This window comes from Ambystoma mexicanum, chromosome 1q, assembly GCF_040938575.1.
Source record: "Ambystoma mexicanum isolate Mex_15411 chromosome 1q, UKY_AmexF1_1, whole genome shotgun sequence".
Taxonomy (NCBI): domain Eukaryota; kingdom Metazoa; phylum Chordata; class Amphibia; order Caudata; family Ambystomatidae; genus Ambystoma; species Ambystoma mexicanum.
The window spans coordinates 80420188-80445577 of NC_090922.1; the positions used below are offsets into that span (position 1 = coordinate 80420188).

Here is a 25390-nt window from a genome sequence, read left to right on the forward strand (position 1 = left end):
GTGCCAATAAATCTATAATCCAGAAAATACAAATTCTTCAGAATAATGCCTTAATAGCAGCACTTGGAGTACCTAAAAAGATCACATATCTCTGTGATAAGACGACAAAACAACTGACTCTCCACCCACAACAGAATTCAGCTTAAAATTACATCCCTCCCACACAAGGCTCTAAACAACGCTGCCCCCAGCTGTCTTATAGACAGATTCCAAAGAAGGACTTCCACCAGACCCATGAGAGCTATCAACACCCTCACCATACCTAGATTTAGGCTTTCCACGGTGGGTGGATGCAGCTTCCCTGTTAAAGCGGCCCAACTTTGGAACTCCCTACCACACCATCAGAGAAGACCAACCTTATCTGAACTTCAGACTTGGATACATCAACCTGCTCAAATCCAACAATATCTAATGCCTGTTGATGTGTGACTGCTAACTTGACCTGCATCCTTGTACATATTCATGCACTGCTGTACCATACCTGCTTATGTCTTGTGACATTGTGCCCCCACTTTGTAGATATTCTTGTACTTTTGTCTTTTATTTGTATTCCTTGCCATTATTTTGTAACATGTTAACTAAGCTTCGAATTTTCCTGTAAATGCTGCACCCTGAAACCCTTGGGTCTGGTGCGCGTTATAAATGAATAAACAAAACAAAACATCCATACATAATGATCGAGAACAAATAATACAGTTTTAAATAACATAAACTCAAATTGGCAGTCCAAATTTATCATCCATTTCAAACAATAAAATTATAAAAGTATATATCCCGAAATTCTCATGACACTGATTCGAAAAATAACATCTTAATATTAACATCACAATTAATTTGAATTCAAAACTCATTTTCAGACTCAATTTCCCTTGATGTACACCCTTGAGGTTTTATCAAGGTGATTGTCAAACTTACTTTGTGTCTGCTTACAACCCTGTCCAAGAACTGTCTAGTTTTCAGACAAGAGACATTGTGTACAAATCTACTAAACAATGTGTACCTTATTCCCTGTAATGCGGAGCACTCAGAAATACAATTTTCTCTAGTTTTATACCCGTCTCATTACACAAGGAGCAATCTTTATTATTCGGGTCCTTTCCAGAACGAATGTATGCAATCTCACCCATGGGGATTACGTTCAGCCTAAACCGGACAAATTGATGCCGTAAGTAGTAGTTTGGAAATCTAGTCAGGTATTTTGGTAAAGTTCCTAACGGTTCATCAGTTTGTGTTAGACTGCTGTATAGTGCGTAAGCTCTCATTTTATTGATTGTGTCCGTCCAATCCTCTCTAAATAATGATCTCTTTGCAAGTATTGGATTAGCTACTAAGATAACTGAATTCAAATTGCTATTGACTAAAATAGAATCGGCATACAGGCAAAAACGACCTACGGGACTCCCTCGGCCCATAGCAGAATGCCTCCATGTAAAATTCACCCAGTGGCGACCCTGTTGGAGGTACTAAAATATTTCTATAGAAGCTTCCACTGGTACCAGCCTCTAAGGGAGCCAAGTTCAAAGCGCAGTGCGGACACCGGTACACAGGTTGGTAGACTGAGCGCTTTCTTCCAGATTTTGGACGCAATGCTGTCCCAATCTACGTCTCTAATAAGGTAGCACCTTTTCTGACCATACAGTAGTGATGGTATGCTTTTTAGTTTGTAATACTCGATTAAGGGGATAATAGTTAAGCTACAATATCTATTATTAATCAATTTCAACTGGACAGCACTTTCCATCGCCTTATTTTTCAGTTGTTATATAACTGCAAATTTGGTGGGGTGCGTGTCAGTCAAGCCCCAAGTATCTTATCTCAGTCACAGGGGAAATGATGGATTCACTAACTGACCATGTGAAGGCATATGAATTTTTTTATACCTACTAGATAACCGAATAATGCTTGTTATTCCATTGTTTATGATCAGATCATTTTCAGAAGCGTAGGCTACTTGCGTTTATCAAACGCTGCAAGCTGATCTGCATTTGGTCCGTTAAAATGACATCATCAGCGTATGACATCCAACTTATAGTAAGGGCAGCCATTTTTCTTTTGGGGGGAGTGAAGGCCACGGTTTCCAAGTATGTCTCCAAATCAGACAGTCAAAGATTGAATAGGCAGGGGGCCAAGACACAACCTTGGCGGAGTCCCCTGTGTGTCATTAGGTTGCCTGTCGGGCACCCCTGCCCATTCATTCTCACCTGTACTGATGATTTCTTGTGAATTTTAATAAGGAGAGCCAGTAGATAATCCAGGATTTGCTAATTCTCAACTTTTCCCGCAGGTACACTCGGTTAATAGGTTTGAAACACCTGTGAGAAATCAATGGCGGCAACATAAATTGGAGCCCCCTCTTTCCGGCAGGCTTTCTCCTGGAGGCAATTCATGGTTTTTCCATTAGTAGAGGTACTCATTCCTCTACGAAACTGTGTTTGCATTTTACTAAGCCTTTTGTTGGAAGTGAGTTTTAATAATATTAGTGAGGGGAATTTCTTGCTGTCGGGGTTAAGTAGGGCGGTGGGACGGTAGTTAACCGGATCAGCCCGATCGCCCTTCAGCAGCTGCATCAATGCTGTCAAGGACCTCAGAGCGCTGGCGTCTAGTACCTGTGATCATAGCTTGGTGCAAGTGCTGCAACGCCACAGTGCCACAAAGGTTCTCGACCAACAAAGAACTGATGGCACAGGAATGCAACCCAGTACATACCACAGTGAAAGGAGTATTGCAGAGGGAAAATGGGGTTAGCCTCCATGTGCCACAGAAAGTTGCCCCTATTTATGTAACGCAAATGGTATCCAGTGATTACAGAGAAAACAATTACAGAGAGGAATTTTATAACGAATGAAAAACAGTGAAAAAAACACTGAATTTTTGTGGAAACATAGATCGGGGTGGGGTACGTGGATAAAATGGGTGGGGAGGGGTTTGGATGGGCTTAAACACACAGGGAAACAGGGGGTTTGGGGAGGAACCCCCTAAATAGACAAATACATTCAGTATTCTTTTAAAAAATTGCCTTTTTGTTTTCGCTATAATCATTTAGAACCGGCGCAAATACAGTGCAAAACATTAAATCGGTGCACCACATGGTAATGATGGTAAGGAGAGCGCAAACACCACAGAACTGTCAAGGACCAAAGTCCAGGGCAGATAGATGAGTCAAGAGAACCGAGAAGAGCAGGTAGGTTGGCAAGTAGAAGGGATGCAGAGTTAGGGTGAAGGAGAAGTTTGAACAGAGAGTAAGGCAGAACTCCAAGGACAGGAGATGGAGAGCAGGAGAAGGAAAGAAGGGAGCGAAGCGCAACAAGAGACGTTTAGATGCGAAAAAAGCTGTGTCTGGTGTGTTTTCATGGCCACTGGATGACAGCACAGCTATTTCCGCCAGTTGCCTAGCAGTGCTGGGAGGCTTCCTAATGCGCAAGCGCAAAGTTGAACCTGCAGCTCCTCGCACATGCGTAGTGGCTGCCAGATGGTGGCACATAACCATGCAGGACGTTGCCAGTGCGCGGATCCGGCTGGCCTACCTACTGTGCCTGTTTCATAGAGCCGCAGACGCCAACGCGGGTAGAGCTTCCAGGTTTCCCTCCAAGGTAAGGCAGGTCTGCATATCTGCTGTCTAAAATGCCCAACACAGAAGATCAATTTCAACAGGTTCTGTTAAATCCTTGCAGTTAGACATTTTAAGGTTGTTGGCCAAGATAGTCTAATTAACCTCTTCAGATGTCTGAACAGTAAAACTTAAATGTTAATTTGTCATCTTTTGGAGCATCAGTACAAATCCTTTAAGCCAGAAGAAGAAACTACACCAACTTCACTTAATAGGTAGAAATGTTTGTGTTAGGCTTCATAAGGAGCTTAGCTTCTCTGTTAGGCAATAGACCAAAGCTGGATTTAACCCTTAAGACACCCCAAAGCCCAGTAATGTTAGACTCTCCAGTTAGCCTTTCAAAAGTTCAACCTAATTTCTGGAAAGCTATCTTCACACATGGTTGTCACTGTGACACGGACAGCTAGCCGACGGTGACTCTTCTAGGAAATGATGCCACTAGGGGGATGTGCCTTGAAAAATGAGTAAGCAAGTATGTTAAGACTATAACGGTTATGTTAACACATATGTTAAACTTAAAGGAAACTAGAGCCCACATTGGTATTGTTGGCAAGGAAAATGTCAGGTTGATGATATGCTAGACCTCATCTGTTATGTTCTTTGTACCTAGCTTTCTACCAACTTTCACTCCGAGGCAGTTTTGCTCCTGCCTCAACTCGTAGTTTGTAGCGTTGCAAGCTCCTTTATCTGCATGCAATTTAGCAGCCGCCCCAACTTCTTTATCATGGCATAGTTTGGCATATTCCCTGGCCCATCAGCATGTAGTCCTGTTTGTTTCCATTATCACTATTAGTTCATAGTCATGCCTCTTCCCAGGTCCTTTGTTACCAGGTATGGGCTGCATGTTGTCTCTTCTTGCATTGTGTGGTCTTGCTGGTATTGTTTTTTCCATCTCCTGAAAGTGTGCAGTCCTATCTGTCCTCAACTTCTCCATCAGTTTTTAGTCCTCACTGCGCTCAGCTTCTCAGTCGGGAGCTAAATCCACATCAGTTTCAGGGTACAAAATAACCAACAGGTAATTTTTCCTTTATTCCAGACATTATCTCTGCAGCGCCAAATGATGGAAAACCTGGTGATTGCAAAAGCCAGAGAAGAGACTGTATCCTTTTCTGGCACAATATGTGAAACAAAGATCTTGCAGACTGCTTTGAGTACTCACAAAGAAGTGGGAAGGCCAACTAATTAATTTAAAATGTGGGTACAGGGTACAAAACATTTCTCCTGTTGTCTACAATATAGATGGCCTGCCGGAGCATTGTTTGCAAACTCCCTTTCCTTTAAACAAAGCTGCATGGAAGTCCTAATTTGATGTTAATGGGCATGGATTGTGTGAAGAGAGTTGCTTGAGCTTCTGTATGATAAACACTATTTCTAATGGAAATATTCCTTCCACAGATTAGACAGCTTTGAAATATCCATTAGTTGCAGTCTGAAGTGGAAATGTTTCAGATAGCCACGTAGCACCAGCTTGTGACTCCATGAATGCTTCTTGGCGCCCTTTTATGCGAGAAGTGATGTCATTCTTACTTACATATCTGCATCTGCAGAAGTCATATTCAGGCCTTTTTCTGAAGTCCTGCTTGAACGTTATTCGGAACAGCCACTTGTACTTGACATTTTTTGACAATATTACCATTGAAGGTTGAGCTGTAAGTTGTGCAATAAGTGTGGCCGCACAATGTTGTGCTCTTACCCTCAGTTGGATTGTGTCTGTTTTCTTTGTAGAGGTCATGATACAGAAGAGCACGGGTCAGCCACTCACTGCACTCGAAGGCTAAGCTGCTTTTAGCAGCAAGTAATCAAGGTACCTTTGAGAAATCTGTTTTGGAGGTGCCTCTACACTCCAATTCACTGCCAAAGAGGTGAGTTCAGGAATGTGTCCTGCAACCTGGAGAGGGAGATGACAAGGAAAAGAAGAGACATCCATCACTCAAGCGAGTCCTCTTACTCTAGAGCACACACTTCTCCCTGCAGGAAATGGCACAGGAGATCAATGCACCAGTCTCCGGATTCTGCGCCACAACTAGTTGTGTAACAAAGTCCTCTGCCTCAGCTTGGCGGTGGATGGTGAGGTTGCCAAAGGGGTTGTGTGACATCACAGGTGTGAGGCAGGCATAGTATCACAAGTAAGGACACAGACACAAATGGTACAAGTTGCAACACCTTTATTAAGTTTGACTGTGGTTGGAGACTTTCTAGCTGGCCCTAATTCTATAATGGGAGTAGTCTCGACCATCAAAGTAAAATAAAATGGTCCAAGTCAGTCAAACAAAGGAAAAGTCTGTGTCAGAAACCTATACTTGCCCTCACGCTTCACAATAACTAAGTGTGGGAAAATATATGACAATAAAGAGTGTATCAAAAGAAAGTCAGAATGGCAATGAAAGTGGATCACCACTCCCTTCCCCAAGTTCATTTCACTGGGGTTCTTACAAAGTTCCTTCAAGGTGAATAGTATACACAGTTCTAAGATTTCTCATAAATCTGTTAGGCTTCCCTCACCTATTCCAATGACAGTTCGACATGCATCACAGTTCTTCTTAGTTACTTTCACAGGCTGCCGTCGCCTGTCTTCAAACACTTAAACATGGCTGAAACACTTTCCAGCTAAACAGCTCCGCTTCAAAGAGCTTGGCGAGAACTCCCTTCCCCAAACTTTGTACTTGTCTTTCACAATGTTCACCTGTTGGAGACCTTCGTAACAGCATAGTATTATCACCCCCATGTGTGAGCACTCCGACAGCAGGGTGTTTTAATTATCGCCTTGCCTGAGACTTTCGCAACCGCACAGTATTCTCACCCCTATGCGTGACCACTCTGACAATAGGGTTGACTTCTCAATGTCCGTGCCTCTTACACTTGGTTTCGCAGAACGGGCCTTTGGCTACTCTGTTCCTCGTTTCACAAAAGCATATAGTTCATTAGGACGGGCCCACGGAAATTCTGTTCCCTGTCTCACAAAAATATAATTTCACTTTCACAGGATCTCTGCACAATTTCTTTCCCTTGTGCCTTTTCCTTCAATGGCTTTCAACACATTTCGCTTTCATTATTCACTGTTCTGTTATATTTCAAGAAGTGTTTAACAATGTGCCTTCTCACATGGCACCGCTCTGTTACTTTGTTTCTCATCGGCTCCCTCGCCAGCTTACTACATTCAAGCTTTCAGTTCTTCATCCTTCAACATGTAGCCTTCCTTGTAACACTGTAGCTTTCCACAATAGTGTGTATCACAAACCGGGCTCTCCCTTTCTTTGAACTCTGCAGCTGTGAATGCTTTTGCGTGTACTTTGGGTTTTAGCATGTCACGGTCTTGCCCACCTGCCCCTCAGACACTCCCTTGTGGTCTTGCAGCCCCAGGGAGGAAACAAGCAGTTTGCTGGTGCATGGAGGGAAGGGATTAGCCAGCCCCTTAGACTCCCTTCTCCGAACAGTTCAGACTTCTTGGAGACACGGCTCCCTCGACACACTTTCTCCTGCCTCAACTTCCAGCTTCTCAGCTTTCTGTTCTCCCTGGCTGGGTTCTCAGCAGCTCTCTCTCAGCTGCTCCTCCGTTTCGCCATCCAGCTTGCCTTCCTTCTTGGCACCTGTCTCGCTCCCCGTGTCTTTCTGTGCTCCACCTTTCATAGTTTGGAAAATGATCCATGAGTTTCAGGTGTGTGTGATTGGGACTGAGTGCTTGACCCCGACTCGCCTTATTTGTGGGACAAGGCTAGTGCATGTTACTAGTGGTAATCTTTCCTAGTCTGTCTTCCTCGTCTCGGTAGTTGGGCTGATAGGGAAAGGAGGGGTGTTATGGGAGTTGTAGTATCCCATAAAGGTAGAGGGAATATGGGGTAAATAACTGTCAGGAAATGGGGGATACCATGTCTCACCTTCCGGTGTGTCCTCCCCGAGGACCCTCTACCCAGGTGATCCTCCCTCGCTTGTCCACCCCCAGGGTCAGGATACAAAGGCGATGGCCCTTCCCTGGCCACCTCAATAAGGGATCCCCGGGGACGTGAAACACCTTCAGGTGTTGATGGACCTATGGGTGGTGTGTGAACGATCCCTGGGCTGCAAACAGGAGACAGCAGATCTTGTTAAGATGACTTTTTCCTGAATATGACCCTTTAAGGGACTCATTTAGTTCTGAAGCATTAAACAAACATTATACTTTTCCAGCATTGGATCTTTCATAGATTCACATGCTTGAATAATCCCCATCGTCAGACTGGGAATCCTTGGTAAATGAAATAAGTATAAACAACATTAAAAATATTCCCCTTAGGAAAAATGCTACTACACTTTAGCGGTCTTCAGATATTGTCGATTGCGATGATCCGTGACGAAGGTGACTGTATGTCTAGCTCCAAGTAGATAATGTCTCTAGGCTTTGAATGCTGCCTTAATTGCTAGCAGTTCTTTATCAGTGATTGCATAATTCAATTCAGGGGCTAAATACTTGCGAGACCAGAATGCCACGGGATGCAACTGACCTGTTTCGGGGTCTCGTTGTGACAGGACTGCTCCCATTGCTATGTTGGAAGCTTCAGTTTCGACCACGTTATAGTAGTTCTGGTCGAGGATGCCGTAGAATTGGTGCTGTGGTAAATGCTTGTTTTAGCTCCTGAAGACTTTCTCTGCCTCTGCGGACCAATTAAATTGTAAATTTTTCCGTAGTAAAGAGGTGATTGGGTGGACGATCTGGGAGAACCTGGGAATGAACCGGCGATTAAAGTTGGCGAACCCGAGTACACTCTGTAATCCCCAATGGATGTCGGTGAGGGCCAGTTAAGGATAGCGTTTACCTTGCGCGTGTCCATGCGTATGCCCCGTGGTGTGAGAATAAAGCCGAGGAATTCTACCTCTGTCATATGAAAGAAACATTTCTCCAATTTGGCAAATAGCCGGTGTTGCCGCAGTTACTCCAAAACTGCCCCGACATCGTTGACGTGGTCCTCCTTGGTGGTCGAATAGATAAGAATGTCATCAATATAGACAAGAGCTCAGACGTACAACAGCTCGCGGAGCACGTCATTCATGAAAAATTGGAACGCCGCCGGAGCAATACATGGCCCAAAGGACATATTTTGTGCGAAAGACCGTCTTCCACTCGTCTCCTTTTTTTACTCTTACTAGATGGTAGGCCCCTCATAAGTCTAGTTTTGTATATATCTGAGCGTTTTTGACTTGATCCAAGAGCTTGGGGATAAGTCGTTAAGGGTACAGTTTTTTTACCAAGATCTGGTTAAGTGCTCTGTAGTCAATGCAAGTTCTCAGGTCTCCCTCCTTTTTAAGCACAAAAAAGAGGGGCGAGGATGTAGGGGACTTGGACGGACGAATGAAGCGATTTGCCAGATACTGATCGAGGTAGGTTTTTAGATATTGGTTTTCCTGTTCTGTTAGGGCGTAAATCCGGCTGCAGGGAACTGAGCTCCAGGTACCAGATCAATTTGGCAGTCATACGGTCTGTGGGAGATTGGGTGTTTGCTTGCTCTTCTTTGAAAGACATCTTGGTAATCCAGGTATTCAGGTGGTAGTGAACTGGTGATGCCCAGTATGGTTTCTTTCTTCGACGAATCTGTGTTGGTAAGACCTTTTAATGAGAATCCCTTGCTATAACAGGTGTCGCATAGTCTTGGGGAAAGGTCAGAACTCGTTTACGCCAGTCAATCCTGGGATTGTGGGTCTCCAGCCAGGGCATTCCCAATATCATCTGGAACTGAGGAGCGCCGATGTGATCGAAGGTGATGTCCTTTTGGTGACCGACCTGACACAGAAGCGTGACCTTCTCAGTGTAATGTGTCACCGGGCCGGATGATAGCTGAGATCCATCAAATGCTGTGATGTTTTCCGAAACCTGCTTCTGTCGGAGAGGAAGGCCTATCCGGGTAGCCAGATCTTGGTCCATGTAATTTCCCACAGCCCCACTGTCAATGTATGCCTCCAAGGCATGCATTTTCAATGGTTGCTTGTGGTTTACCAGGAGCACAGTGATGACTAGATGTGAGGTCTGTATAGGTCACCTGGTCTCTGCGGAGGCGTTGGGGCACGGCTGCAGCCCTCCCGGGGGTGAGGTCGCTAGGGTCTGACTTCACCCTCTGCGCTTATGTGGTGACTGGTGGTAATAGGTGATGCTGCTCGGGACTGCTCCTGCATGGAGAATAGGGGCGTGAGTATGCCAGCTTGTGCGCCTGATCCCCTTCCAGACCCCTTCTCCCAAACTGTGGTACCCGTTGGTTGCACTGTCCCTGGAAAGCTCACCTGTTGATTAGTTTTGGCGAGCACTCCGTCCTGCTGCTTCTGGCAAGGGTGCTTGTATGATATGGACAGAGTTCCTTCACTGGTCCCTTGCACGTGGTAGTCCAGTCCTGCTGCGACTAAGCCACTATACTTCAGGTAAGTGTTCCTGTTTGCCTTTGTCTTTCCTCGTCTGTTTTTGTTGTATTGTAAAGTTTGTTGTCTTGTATTGCTGTCATTTTTAATGTTTGCTCTTTTGCTTTCTTCCCTTGCAGGTGATGTTGCCGGCCTGGCAGAAGCCGCAGAGCTTGTGGCGACAGCCAGAGGGAATGAGGAATGAAGCTGCAGCGCTAAGTAGCTGGTAAATTGTTAACTAGGGGGCGCGCAGGGTTCAAATGCGCTGTGGCCCTAGGACGGATGTTCTAACCTTGTCTTTCTTCTTCTCCACAGGGTTCGAGTTCGTGGATGCCGAGTGCGGTGCTGCGGTGTCGGGATCAAGATCACTGGATGTCAGGAGAGGAGTCTGCAGATGAAGCACCGGTTTCTTGGAGGTGAGTATGCAGGAGAACGCCTGGTTTCAAAAGTAAGTAAACTGGTCCAAACTGCGGTGAGCGTCACGTTGCATGTGAGTGCACAGTAACACGAAGCACCGGCCTTAAGGATGGAGCAGCTTATATAGCTGAGCTTCTGAAGCCAGGCCCACCAGGTTCACCTGCCTCGCAAACCCGATGAGTCAGCACATGAGGATGTTCTCTTGAATAAAGGCTTTCAGAAAGTTCTTGTAAAATAAAAGCACTCATGCGCTGAAATAAAGTGTTTCTGCTCACATCTCTATATGAGCCTGGCACCAAAGACGCCAGGGCTGAGTCCAGCCAGGACCCCTGTGTTTATAGGTCCCAAAGGAACATAAGTGAGTCAAGTGACCCATTGCCCCCAACACTAGATGGTGTGTTTTTTGTGTTCTTGCGCCTGTGGCCATGACAGTATTCCACATCCCCGTACCAGCCTGCCCCTCAGGAGAATTTCCTATGCGATTGCAGCTTCCGTTTCCGCAAAGCTAAGTGCAGTCCAGCAGGCATGGGACTGGTGCCACACGTTCTGAGGGAAAAAACTTAAACTGAGGCTATGGGCGCTGTGCGTCCTATTTATAACATCCGGTGACGTCGCCATCGATGGAGGCCTTCGAGGGACATTGACCCGACGCCATCGACACAGGACGCCCTCTGCCGAAAAAGTTTCCAAAGTGCACAGCTATGGACATTACATGTCAAAGATGTGGAATACGTTGGAGGAACATCCAGTCGATAGAACGTTACCATTTGGTAAGTAACTTGTTCATCTCTCCTCGTCAGGCTCTCGATATTCGCCGCCTTTCTTCTCCTCCCGAACTGCCAGGCCTGATTAGCTGTCTCGTCGTGCGGTCTGCATTGCTCGTACTTTGCTCTATTCCTCCACATTTTATCCCTGTGGGGAAGGGAAAGGGCTGTCAGGTTTGTGTGATTCTGATCAATTACCTGACTTTGCCTGATCCTTGTATTGGGGCATGTCAGGTAAACGGCTCTGTTGTTGGTCCTTTCTCTGGTGTGTCGTGCAAAAGTGTTTGTGTCTGAAAAGGGGGAGCAGTTGTTTTGAATGTCCTACATGGTAGGGTGGGGCAAAGGTGTTGAAAGAAGGGGGATACCGCACCTTTCCCGTCAGTGTCCCGCTCCCCAAGGACCCCCCAACCAGGTGATCCTCCCTCACTGGTCCACCTGCAGGAACTGGATCCAATGGCGATGGCTGTGTTCTGGCCACCTGGATGACATATCCTGGGGACTAGCTAGGGAGACACCTTTAGGTTTCTCACATGCCCTTCCTCCATTTGATGTAGCCACATTTGTTTCACAGGGGAGCCGGGATAGAAAATACACGTTTTCCTTCTCTTTTCCCTTCAGGTATTCCACTATGAAACAATAGGGTTTTAGGTCTAAAAACCATCTCCTGACCCAAGGGTTGGACTCTTTGCGTTGACTAATCCAAACTAAGGGTGAGTGGGCTGTAACCAGTGTGAACTTTCATCCTAATAGTTAGTACCTAAAATGGATAATGGCCCACTTGATGGCTAAGGCTTCGAGTACCACAGAGTAATTTCTTTCACGTGGGAATAACTTGCGGATGGTGTATAGTATACGGTGTTATAGTACGTCGCAAATTTGGGACAGAAGGTTTCCTAACCCTGTAAGAGGTGCATCCGTCTGTAACACAAACACTTTTGACTACCTTTAGTATGGGGTTTTGGCATAACGTCTGCTTTAAGATGTTATAGCATATCTCATCATCGTTCCACTGAAGTTTCTGGGGTTCGGCATTTTTAAGTTTATCTGTCAGCTGGGCCGTTTCATCCGAAAAGTTAGGAATAAACCTATGGTAATATCCTATTAGACCAAAGAAAGCCCTAAAATCTCTTTTGGTCTTGGGAGTTGGAGTGCCCAAGATGGCTTTTACCTTTTCATGTTGGGGCTGTACTTTCCCATTCCCTACAAACAAAACAAGGTATTTCATGGCTGATTGGGCGCATCTGCATTTAGCTGGATTAGTAGTTGGGCCAGCCTTCCTGAGGACTTTCATGATGGTATAAAGATGGAAGATGGAAAAGATGGTGCTCCCAGTTTTGACTGTAAATGACAATATTGTCAATGTAAGCTGTGGATGGAACAGATGGGGTGGATGGAACAGAGGGTGTGGATGGAACAGAGGGTGTGGATGGAACAGAGGGTGTGGATGGAACAGATGGAGCAGTTTTTTCCTTATCTGGCCCAGTACTCCTTGGTTAAATCTAGGGTGGATGGATAGGTGGCTGTTCCAAGTTTATCAATTAAGTCATTGATGCGTGGCATTGGATAGGCATCGAAGGCAGATATGGCATTTACTTGACTAAAGTCTATGCAGAATCTCCAGGAACTGTCAGGATTTGTAACCACCACGATAGGAGAGGACCATGGACTTGAGAAGGGTTCAATAATATTGACCTTCAACAGTTTGTTGACTTCCTCGATTGTTATCTGTTGATGTGCCTGTTAAGAAAAGCATCATATCGGCGCTCCGTACCTGAACTTCCTGGTGATGGACGCGGAGGGGTAGTCAGTCTGTCTTTAAGTACTTAGGCGAAGAATGACCTCGAGTTACGTAACTCGAGGAACCAGCCCAACACCCACCTAATGAAATAATAGGTTGGGGGTGGACGGTCTCCCAGCGTCACGGGACAGTGATTCCCTGATTAGTGTGACGTCAGGACAGTGCAAGCACTGGCAGGGAAGGCCAACTGATGTCCAGTAGATGTAGTGCATATGACTCTGTAGACAGGGTGCTGGTCTCAGGAGGCTTAGCGTTGAACTTAGTAAGCAGATGTCGGTCTTCGGTGGCAAGGTACCCAGACGGAAACTAGAGACTAGGCAATGACAAAGGCGAATCAAGAAATTGAGAACCAGGATGGGATGCCAAGAAAAGCCAAGAGAAGGAGAAAAAGGAACAGGGAAAGGGGGAAGAGAAGCCTGACTAAGGAAGATCCCCTTCCCAAGGGAACCCAGGACAGGGGCCAAGAAGGGACACCCAACCCCAGGAACAAGAACCAGGCTGTAGGCAGGGGAACCAAGAAATAGGCAGGAACAGGGAACAGGGAACAAGGACCAGAGCGCAGAGCGTGCAGCGATCAGAAATCAAACCGTATTGAGACACTGTTTATGTGGGCGGGGCCCTAATGTGGGACCCGGACTCAAGCAAGGCTTGCAACGCAAACTTGCGTTGCTCCAGAGCCAGACGGACTGCACATGTGCGGAATGCAGCTCATGGCTGCCCGTACATGCGCGGACCTGCAAACATGGATGTCCCCAGGGAGACGGAGGCCACGAGTAAACGCGGTCGCCACAGGCGCCAATGAGGGTAAACCCTCCATGACAGGACCCGCCGGTCCTGGCGACCCCACCTCCTCACCCAGGTAAGCGGCGGTGGTGTAACACTATGCCCCCTTCCAGAAATGCTAGGAGCCACAGGCTTCCAGGGATGCTTGAGATAACGAGGGACATGCACAAAACTATGTGGCTCCCAGGTGCAATCACATGCCGGTTAGCCCTTCCAGTCCACCAAAAACTGGAGTATCCCACGTCGAATGTGTGAATCACAAATTTCTTGTACTTCGAACTCAGGGGAGGAGCGACCATAAGTGTCCGATACGTAGCGTTTCAAGAGGGAAACCTGAAAAACGGGGTGAATCAACCAGGACGAGGGCAGTTGTAAACGGAATGCCACTGGAGACAAACGTTTGGTAATCTTTAAGGGCCCAAAGTAGCGGGGTGCGAGCTTAGTGGGTGAATTACGGACAGGTAGATTCTTGGAGGACAACCAAACCACATCCCCAACCTGAAGCATGGGCAGGGGAGTACGGCTCTTGTCAGCCTGTGCTTTCATGCGCCCACGTGCCTCCACAAGGGTACCAGCTGCCAGGGAATGTTGATTCTGGATGGAATTCACCAGTTGGTCGGCAGATGGAACAATGCTGGGCAATACTGGGCTAAATGGAAGTAGCTTAAGGTTATGTCCAGAGGAACAGAAAAAAAGCTGAAACCTGTGTCTGCATGTACTGAGTTAGTATACGCCACTTCCGCAGCATCCAGATGGGCCAACCAATTATCGTGCAAGGCATTAGCATAGCACCATAGGTATTGCTCCAGTGTTTGGTTGGTACGTTCAGTCTGGCAGTTTGTCTGAGGGTGATAGCCCGTACTCAGTGCTATGTGAATGCCAAGATGTTTACACAACTAGTTCCAAAAAGATGAGAAAAACCATAGGTATTGCTCCAGTGTTTGGTTGGTACGTTCAGTCTGGCAGTCTGGCAGTTTGTCTGAGGGTGATAGCCCGTACTCAGTGCTATGTGAATGCCAAGATGTTTACACAACTAGTTCCAAAAAGATGAGAAAAACTCGGAGCCGCGATCAGACAATATTTTCTCAGGCAATCCATGGAGACGCTACCCCTCGTGAAGAAATCCACACGCCATCTGGAGAGTGGTAGGGATCTTTGGGAACAGGGCAAAGTGAGCCATCTTAGTGAAAAAGTATGTCCTCCAGAGGGAGGGAGATCGACAATGAAATCAGTGGCGGTAGTATGCCATGGATAGGGTGGCACCTCGGTGGGTTGTAGCAGACCCAGGGGTCTCTTCCTCAGGATCTTGATTTGAGCACAACAGCAGGGACAGAATTCCATATATTGTTTCACTTGACTGGCCCATCCAGGCTACCAGAACTGCCTGGTGATCAGTTCCTGGGTGGCCTTAACTCTGTGAGGTCCACTAACCTTGGAATCATGAAAAGCATGCAGTATTGCGGTTCGAAGGTTGGCAGAAGGGATGTATAATTGATTCTGAAAGAACACCATTCCGTTGCGTTCATTTACGCGAGGTTAATCCAACAGTCTGGTTCTGGCTGGATTGGACATGGTGTCTTGCTGGATAGACCGTAGATTTGTTTATTTTATTTATTTATTTCTACTGCGCCGGTAACTCACGAGTTTCAGGGCGCAGATATGACTACACAGAGTACAACATGTAGAAGACGGGACGGACAGAAAATATGAAAGCTGTGGGATCCTTTGGAGGGAAAATTTGTTGAAGATGTGGGTCTTCACCAGTTGGGGAGAGTGAGTAAGAAATGTTTTGGGGCAATCAGCGGCATGTCTGTATCGCCTCTTTCAACATCGTTCTCCAAGGAGCGAGACAATGCATCGGCCTTAAGATTCAGAGCGCTGGGTGTGTAGGTAATAACTAAATCGTAATTGGAAAAGAAGGTCCAACAAGCTTGTCGGAAGGTGCGGCACTGTAGAGAGCGTAGATACTGCAAATTCCTATGATCGGTGCGTACTTCCCCAGGAAACCTCCCTCCCAGCAGGTGAGGTCTCCACTCTTCAAACACTGCTTTTATGGCTAGGAGTTCTTTCTCAATAACAGCGTAGTTCCGTTCACTCGAGGAAAGTTTGCGAGAATAATACGCCACAGGATGTTCAATCCCAGAACCTGGGTTCTTCTGTAGCAGTACTGCTCCAATGACAAAATCAGAAGCATTCGCCTCAGTGATACACGGAATCTCATCATTGGGATTCCGAAGGAAAAGTGCAGTGATTAAGGCTTTCTTTAATTCCCTGAAGGCTGCATCAGCCATGGAATCCCAAAGGAAAGGTATCTTGATACTGGTCAAGCGAGACAAATCCATTGCCAAATGCGAGCAAAAATGAGGTATAAAGCGCCGACAGAAATTGGCGAAACCGAAAAACTCCTGGAGTGATTTCAGGTCATGTGGTTGATTCCAGTTCCGAATAGCTTGTACTTTAGCTGGATCCATGAGAATACCTCTACTGCTAACCACATTCCCCAACAACTTCATTCTTTATCAATGGAAAAGAAACTACTCTGCCTTGGCGAACAGTTGGTTGGGGGACAGTTGTTGTATGATATGATATTTTATTCATATCGCGCTCGTACACAAGTGTTTCAGAGCGCGACCAAGCAAAGGGAGGGGAAAAAGGGAGAACAAAAAATAAAAACGACGATCTTACTCGGCCCAGTGACATTAAGAACGCGCAAGTGCATAGCAATTCCTTGACGCTTGATATGTGTTCCTCCAGGTCCATAGAAAAGATCAGAATATCATTGAGATATACTCAAACGGTCACTCCAATCAGATCAGAAAAGTTGCCACCCATAAAATGTTGCAAGGGGTAAAACGTTGAACGCAGAGGGGTAGTCAGTCTGTCTTTAAGTGCTGAGGTGAAGAAAAGGTAACGCGAGGAACCAGCCCAACACTGACCTGATGAAATAGGCCAGGAGTGGACCAGCTCCCAAAGTCATGGGCCAGCGCTTCCCTGATTTTTTTATTTAATTTTTTTTATTGTGATTTAGTCAATATACAAAATTAAAATTTCACTTTGCACAAAACTTCTTGAAACTTTTCAAACAAAAAACATTTAAAAAATGTCATCCAAGAATATCATTCAAAGAAAAAATAAATATTAATTGACATAATAGAATCGGAAAATCTCTCTTACCAACATCCAGTTGAAAGTAAAACAGAACTAAATCTATGGATTAGACGGTGTCAACAGATTCTACTCCCTCAATAGTTAGACAACTTCTGACGTTAAGAAAACTTAATTCCCAGAAACCATTCTATTCCAGAACGAATCTGTTTCCAACCACCAGCCCTGATGGATAAATCTCTCCAGCCTTAAAGCTCTCAACTCCCAAGTCCCGGGGCATTCACTCAACAAGTGCTTCATACTCTCAGTAACTATGCCCCCGCATTTTTGGAAACCTGAACTAGGGGTACCTCTAGGGTCTCTAATATTCTTAATCTGCAAGTTTGGTAAGAGATTCAGCCTTACACGCAAAAAATCCCCTCTTATCACTGGATCCGGAAACTTATTCAGATATGTGGGTAGCGTGGCCCTATGTTTATCCACCAATGTTAGAGAGGCACACAGACGCCATTTTTTCATTTGATCAATTGTTCGTATCCAATCCATTCTCTTCAGTAGCTCTTTTGCCTTATCTGGATTATGAATCATAATATCTTCTGTACACGCTGCTTCCTTTAGACTATTAATACATAGATTTTCCAAGTTATTCAAAAATTGATTAGAGTAACCTCTGTGTGGCCAAAAGATCTTAATAAAGTGAAAGAGGTGGAGGGACAAGATCAACCTATACTGAGAGATCCAGCTCCATGCAAGACAAGCCCTCAATGATTTCAGGCCCAACTCATATCTCAGCAAAACTATGGGCACACGATTAGGCAAACTCGGAACCCGCCTCCACTGGTTTCCCTCCAGTCTTTCCTAAGTGATATTAAATGATTGGGGATTTGTTTCAAATATGTCAATCAAAACCACAATGATCTTACCAATATAGCATTTGATTAACGGAATCATAGAGAACTTGCAGCATTTGTGTAGAATTCCTTCCATCTGGGACCCGATTGCAAAATCTCGACATCCTGGCTAGAGGTAGACTGACCCTTATTTGGAAAAGCTCTAACCACCGAGCCCAAATATTTTAACTCTTTCACTACAGGAATTTTCTTATTATCCAAACGCCAATTAAAGTGCTTAACCATCTTGCGTGTATGTTTAAAGATCATAATACTCGATTTCTCAGGGTTCGGTTTTAGCCCATTCTCCTGAGCATACAGCTGAAATGCTGCAAGCAATGTTTGGAGGCCAACTGGTGTCCTGTCCAATGACACAGTGTCATTGGCATAAGCCAGCCAACTAATGATGGATAAACCTAGTTTTGGACTGGCCAATGCCGATTCCAATAACCATTTCACCAGGTCAGCCAAATATAGATTCAACACAATTGAGGCCAATAAACAGCCCTGTCTGACGCCCATGATGATTGATTGATTGATTGGGAGAGTTTCCCTGATCCGTCCAGTCCAACCTGCATATCAGTGTTTTTATGTAGTTTAATCAGGATTGCCAGTAGGCTTTCAGCGATACCCCATTCCCTCAACTTCGACCAGAGGCGGCCCCGATCGATGGAATCAAATGCCTGGGACAAGTCAATCCAAGCCCCAAACAAAGGTTGACCGCCTCTAGTAAAGGCTGCATTAATAACTTCACTTAAGACCAGGCAATTTAGAGATTATGACAGGCCCCTCCTAAATCCTGTTTGGTGTCTAGAGATAATGACTTGTGAATTTGCCCAGTTCCTTTCCCATCAGCTGTTAATAACGATATTGAGCGATAATTTGCAGGGGCTAAACGGTCTCCTTTCTTGAAAATAGGAATCACCACCACCCTCCTCCAGGAATTGAGGCTTTGTTTAGAATTCATAATGCCTTTAAATAGGGCATCCAACAACCGGGACCAAATATCAGGGTCTGTCTTCAAAATCATGCTACTCAGACCGTTAGACCCCCGGGGCTCTAGGAGGAGGAGGACCTCATTATTAAGCCCTTCATGTCATTTTCGGTGGCAAAGTACTCGGGCGGAAACTAGAGACTAGGCAATGACATAGGCCCAAATGCGAATCAAGGAACTGAGATCCAGGCAGGGGAACAAGGAACGCAGAACCAGGATGGGATGCCAAGGGAAGCCAAAAGGAGGAGAAAACAAGGAACAAGGAACAGGGAAAGGGGAAGTGGAGCCTGACTGAGGAAGATCCCCTTCCCAAGAAGGGAAACCCAACCTCAGGAACAAGGAGCAGGCTGGATATGATATGGCATTTATAACGCGCCTATACACAAGTGTTTTAAGGATGCAGGGGAACCAAGGAACAGAGAACAAGGAGCAGCGTGCAAAGAATGCAGCGATCAGGAAACAAACCGCATTGAGACGCGGTTTGTTTGTGGGCGGGGCACTAATATGGGACCGGGGAGCCACGTGAGGCTTGCAAACCAGGCCTGCATTGCTCCAGAGCCAGGTGGACTGCGCATGCGGAGAAGGCCCGCAACCATGGATGTCACTAGGGAGGCTGATGCCGCGAGTAAACGCGGTCGACACAGGTGCCAATGAGAGTAAACCGGACCCCACCTCCTCACCCTGGTAAGCGGCAGTGGTGTAAAAGTTCCTCTGGCAGACGATAGGGTTATAAGTGAACCACTTTGCCTTCAGGGATTTGAATATAATGGTATGTACCTTTTACTCTTTACTCTTCCTGGTTTTTCTGAGAATACATCAGGGAATGAGACCACTACATCTTTTAGATCTTCTCGCTGTTGGATAGATAACTTGGAAGGAATTAAGTCAAAGTTATATATATCTTTCAGAACCAGGCAGGCTAGTTCTTTGGCATGGGTGGCTGATGGGTTCTCCTTCTACTCTTTTAAGAGGTTAATGTGGTATAAATGGACTTTCTGTTTTTGGTTTGGTTGGGCTATTTTATATGTCCATGTTCCCGTTCGTTCTATTGGTCCGTGCCACTTTGAAATAAGTTTGTTGTTGTCACAGGTTTCCCCCCTTCTCACCTGTCTGTGTTCTTTATTAGAGTTCTTTGAAGGAGTCTTCTTGCGCACAGTTCGGGTCTTGTATAACCCTGTGAGAACGTCCTCGGGTTCCAGCGTGCGTTCAGCGTTCTGACTCCTGGAATGTTCAGACTATCCGGGAAGTCCTGGAAAACGATAAAGAGTGTACTCTGAGACGGGTACAGGGAGATCCGGGATGCAAGAGGTAATAAAGAGGAAGGGAATTAATGAGGGGAAAATAGGGGCCAGGAACAAGGAATCAAAGAAGGTAGCGAGAGCGAACTATGGCAGCACACCTCTAGCCACTGCAAGCGGTAGCGTTGAGACACGCGGGGCGTGTCTTCTTTATAGAACGTGCTGCGTCCGACGCGGAAGCTTGTAAACAACGTTCCGTGTTTGACGGCCATGTTGGGAGTACTGCTGAGTGCAAGCCCTATGTGTCAGGGACCAGGAAGTCCAAAAGGGACGCGTCCGATGGTTCATGACAGCATGCCTCCTCCGAAGGCCTGTCCTTCCGGGTTTGCCCGGGTGTATAAGATGATACCTTCTGAGTAATCTGGGGGCATTTAGGTTTGAGATTGGTTCCCAGGTGCGTTCACTAGGAAGGTACCCCTTCCACTCAACCAGGTACTGTAGCTGACCACGTCTGTACCTGGAGTCACATATTCTGGACACTTCGTATTCCAGCTGGTCATCGACAATTACAGGGGTAGCCCTTGGGCAGTCCGGGAGGACAGGACGTACGGTTACATTAGAGACGTGTGAAACACTGGATGGATCCTCTTCCAGGAGTCTGGTAGTTTGAGTCGGAAGGCCATTGGGTTTATGATTTCCTTTATGGAAAATGGGCCATAGTACCGGGGAGCCAACTCATTCGGTCGTAAATGTTGAGGCAGTAGTTTCGACGATAACCAGACCTTATCACCCACTGCATAGGAAGGTCCTGGTCTTCTTTTGGAGTCCGCATAATGCTTGGTGTTAGTTCGGGCCCTTTCTTAGTGTTCTTTGGCTTCCTTATGTACGTTGATGAGAGTTTCAATCCAGGAGTTGACTGTAGGCACTGGTGTAGGATGTGGGAGAATGGAAGAATGGAAGGTAGAATCGAAGGGTGGAATCCTTGGCTGCAAAAAAAGGGGCTGGTCTTGACAGCCGAGTGATCCGAATTGTTGTAGGTGAATTCAGCCACAGGTATTAAGAGTGACCAATCATCCTGTACCTTGGTGGTGAAACAACCAAGATATTGCTCTAGGGTTTGGTTCACACGTTCAGTAGCTCTGTTAGTCTGTGGATGATAACCTGAGGAGAGGGCGCGTTGGATTCCTAGTATACGGCATAAGTGTTTCCAAAATTGAGAGATGTATTGAGGTCCTCTGTCTGATATGATCTTGGAAGGAAGTCCATGAAGTCGAAATATGTATTGCAGGAAGATTCCAGCGAGTTCTGAGGAAGATGGTAGTTTATACAATGGTGTAAAATGAACCATATGAATGAATAAATCAATGGTGACCATGATATTCGTGTATCCCCTGGAAGGTGGCAATTCCACAAGAAAGTCTGTAGCAATGAATTCCCAGGGCCTTGTCAGTAGTGTAGGTTGAAGTAGGAGACCCGCCGGTCTCCAGTTATCATGTTTGTTTTGATTGCAGACTGAACAGGCTTGGATGTACAGTTGGATGTCAACTTTCATCTTTGGCCACCAAAATTGTCTTTGTATTAGACGGAGGGTGTTGGTGATGCCACGATGTCCTGAGTGAAGGGTATCGTGACAGAGGTTTATAACCCTTTGTTGTAGTCTCTGTGTGGGAATGACCAGGCCATTATCCTTGAACAGATACCCGTCCTTTGTTCTAAGATTCCATCGATTCTTCCCTGTAAATTCCTTCCAGATCTCAGAGGACTGGGTTTGCATCCAAATGTCTTCCAGGAGGCTGATTGCTTGGGCTACAAAAATTGTGTGGGGGAACATCTTTGGGAAGGACCGATCTTCAAGAGTTTCGTAGTCGGGACGTCGGGATAAGGCGTCAGCAGTTATGTTCTGTGTTCCAGGGACATGATGGATCTGGAACTGGTACTGGGCAAAGAAGAAGGCCCAACGGGCTTGATTACTGTTCCGACATTCCAGAGATTTCAAAACTTGAAGATTCCGATGGTCCCTACGGACCAGAACAGGATGTTTTGCTCCCAGAAGTAGATGACGCCACTCTGTGAAGGCTTGACGGATGGCTAACGGTTCCCTTTCCAATACGGAATAATGAGTCTCGCTGGGAGTTAGAGTTTGTGAAAGATAAGCAATGGGATGTTCTAAGTTATCCTTGAATTCCTGCTTTAGAACTGCTTCTATGACGTAGTTAGAGGAATCCGTCTCCACTAGGAAAGGTCAATTGATGTCAGGTTGAGCCAGGATGGGTGCTTGTGTAAACTCTGCCTTTAATCGTTGGAACGCTTCATCTTGGGCTGTTGTCCAGAGAAAGTGAGTATCTTTTTTCAACAATGTAATAATCGGTTGAACTATCTCAGAAAAGGTATGAATTTCCGATAAAAGTTGGCAAGTCCCAGGAAGGATTGAATCTGTTTCACGTTAGTTGGAACAGGCCAGGATAGTATGGCTTTTACTTTTGAGTGATCCATTCCAATTCCTTCTGGACTAAGGACAAATCCTAGATAGTGAACAGTAGAGACATGGAAAAGGCATTTCTTTGGGTTTAGCCAGGAGCTTGTGTTCACGTAGCCGCTGTAAGACTGCCTTAACATGCTCTTCATGCTTAAAATGGTCCTTGGAGTATATCAGATTATCGTCCAGGCAAACTATGACGAAGAGGAAAAGCATATCGGAAAACACCCAGTCCATGAAACGTTGGAAGACTGCGGGGGCATTGGCGAGACCGAAGGGCATGACCAGGTATTCAAAGTGACCAAAGGGTGTTCTAAAGGCTGTTTTCCATTCGTCACCCTCCCTAATACGGATCAGATGCTAGGCACCTCTGAGATCCAATTTTGTGAAGACTACAGCTCCTCTCACCACTTCCAGGATATCTGCGATTAAGGGCAATGGGTAGCGTTCCTTGAGGGTGCATTGATTTAAACCACAATAATCATGACAAGGCCTAAACTCTTTAGTATCTTTCTTGGGAACAAAAAACAACAAAGCTCCCGCTGGAGATTTGGAAGGTCATATGGTGCCATTTTCAAGGTTGGTATCCAAGTATTCTCGGAGGGCCCTTTTCTCTGGTTTTGATAAAATGAACATCCTTCCAAAAGGAATCACTGCTGAGGGTTCAGTATCAATAGCGCAGTCTTCAGGTCTGTGAGGGGGTAGGGCCTGAACTATGGCAGTTGAAAACACATCAGTGTAATCCTGATAGGCCCTAGGAACCTGGATCATATTTGAGACCATGAAAGGGCCTTGCTGGTCTGTCGGCGTACCTTCAGAAGATGTCGACGAGGAATCCAGGGATAAACAGTGAGACATACAATGCTCAAAACCAAGAAACAAGGATCCTGCTGCCCAGTTGATGTATGGGTTGTGCTTCTGTAACCAGGGCATACCCAGTACCATTGGGTAATGAGCAGACTTAATGATGTCAAATTTGATCACCTCTCGATGATGGTTTATCGAGAGCTGGATCTCTTTGGTTTGTAGGGTTATGGGTCCTGAAGAGAGAGGTCTTCCATCGATAGCCTCTACAGGTTGCATGATGCCTCGAGTTTCATATGGAATGTGATTGGTAGTGACCCAATCTTGATCTATAAATATCCCCATGGCTCCACAATCCACCAATGCCAAAATGGGGTAGGTTTCGTTCTGGGATGGCGATAGAAAGGCCTGCAAGATCACAAGATTGTTTTGTCCAGGAGAGTTCAAGGATGGAATAGATGTGGAGCAAACATCTCTCTCCCGATGCTGTGCTCCATCTAGGATCGGGAGCTGGCGTTTCCCGAACGCCGTGGAGGAGCTAAGGGACATTCTCTCACAAGATGTTTGTCTGAGGCACAATACATACACCGCCCAGTGTGAATCTGTCGCATTCTTTCTTGCGGGGATATGGGTCCGCGGAAGGCCCCCAGTTGCATGGGTTCTGGATCTGTAGTGGGGGCAGGAGTGGGCTCAGCTTTAGAAGAAGGTTCTATGGAGGTCTTTTGGTAAGGCATTCTAGTCTTCTTCTTTTCTGCCTTCCTTTCCTGGATACAGAAGTCTATCTGCAAAGAGAGGTCCATAAGAGCCTGCAGGGAACCTGGGCGAGCCACTCTGGCTAGCTCATCTTTTATTTCTTCATTCAGTCCTCTTCGAAAAAGGGTAAAGCAGGCTTCTGAGGACCAATCTGCTTCTTTGGCCAGTTGCTTAAAGCGTGTCACATATGTAAGCATATCCTGGGAACTTTGTGGGAAATCCAGTAGGCGTTCCTGGGCACTGTAGACCTGTTCTGGGCGGTCAAACATGGTCTTTAGTGCCTGTACGAATCCATCATAGTCATCCAGGAGGGCATCTCCAGAATTAACTAAAGGCGTAGCCCAAGTTAATGCATTCCCGTAAAGATGCAAAATCATAAAACCCATCTTTGCCCTGGGGGTAGAGAAGTAGTAGGGCTTAAAGGTAAAGTGGACTAAAGACGAATCAAGGAATCCGCGAAGGTTTTTTGAAGAACCGTCGTATTTACCTACTACTCCCCCCAGCAATACGCTTTCCTTGGTCGAGGAATCACAGGACAGGACTAATTGTTTTTTTGTTTTTTTTTAATTCAATTTTTATTGATTTTTGGAAAACAGTATAGGTACGCAAATTACAAGATTTGGGCAATCACCCTCAACAAATCAAACTATAAGCCATTATTCCCTGCGTTTGTTCCACCCCAACCCCCTCCCACCCACCCCACACAGTATCTCGAGCGCTGCTGTCTACTTATAGAAATGATGCGGCATAGGGCAGCGTCAATCCGGGTTTTCTCCGCCAGTGGTCGACCAGCTTTCAAGGTTCCAAGGCCATTCGTTCCATGTCGGGGCTTGTTTTTGGGCCGGGCCAAGGTTGCTTGAGGGTCTCAGGACGTGGCCTATGTATTGCCAAACACCTCTTGAAATTGCAGCCAATCTGTCTCTATTTGGGTACTTGAACCATGTAAAGCCGCAGTAAGTCTTTCCATAAGGAATATGTCTTTGGCAATCATCACCCATTCTTTCTTCGAGTGGAGGGCGGGCCTCTTCCACGTTCTAGCGCGGGCCGCTCTGGCTGCCAACAGTAGGGAGTGCGAGAGGTCTGGTAATTTTTCCCAGTGGTCATCCTTATGCTGCAGGCCAAACAGTATCAATATCGGGTCCAGTGGGAGCACACCTTCTCCCGCCTCTTTCAGCCAGCTAAGGACTTCGGCCCAGTAAGTTTGGACCTTCCCGCATGTCCACCACATGTGCCAATAGTTTGCCCTTTCCCCACATCCGTGCCAGCAAAGGGGGATTACATCTGGGAACATCCTAGAAAGTGTGATCGGGTCATACTGCCATCTGTGCAGGAGTTTGACAGCATGGGTTTTGTATTGGCATGAGATCGAGGTCTTAAATGATCTACTACAGAGTCGCCCCCAGA

At 46.1% G+C, this 25390-nt stretch overlaps 1 protein-coding gene across 1 annotated transcript in view; it reads left to right on the plus strand.

The window, feature by feature from the left end:
- VPS9D1 (VPS9 domain containing 1) overlaps positions 1-25390 on the plus strand; it is a 1552154-nt gene that overhangs the window by 663292 nt on the left and 863472 nt on the right. Inside the window, exon 6 of the mRNA XM_069635571.1 lies at positions 4644-4706. Within this exon, the coding sequence (XP_069491672.1) occupies positions 4644-4706 (63 nt within the window). The remainder of the gene's footprint in view (positions 1-4643; positions 4707-25390) is intronic.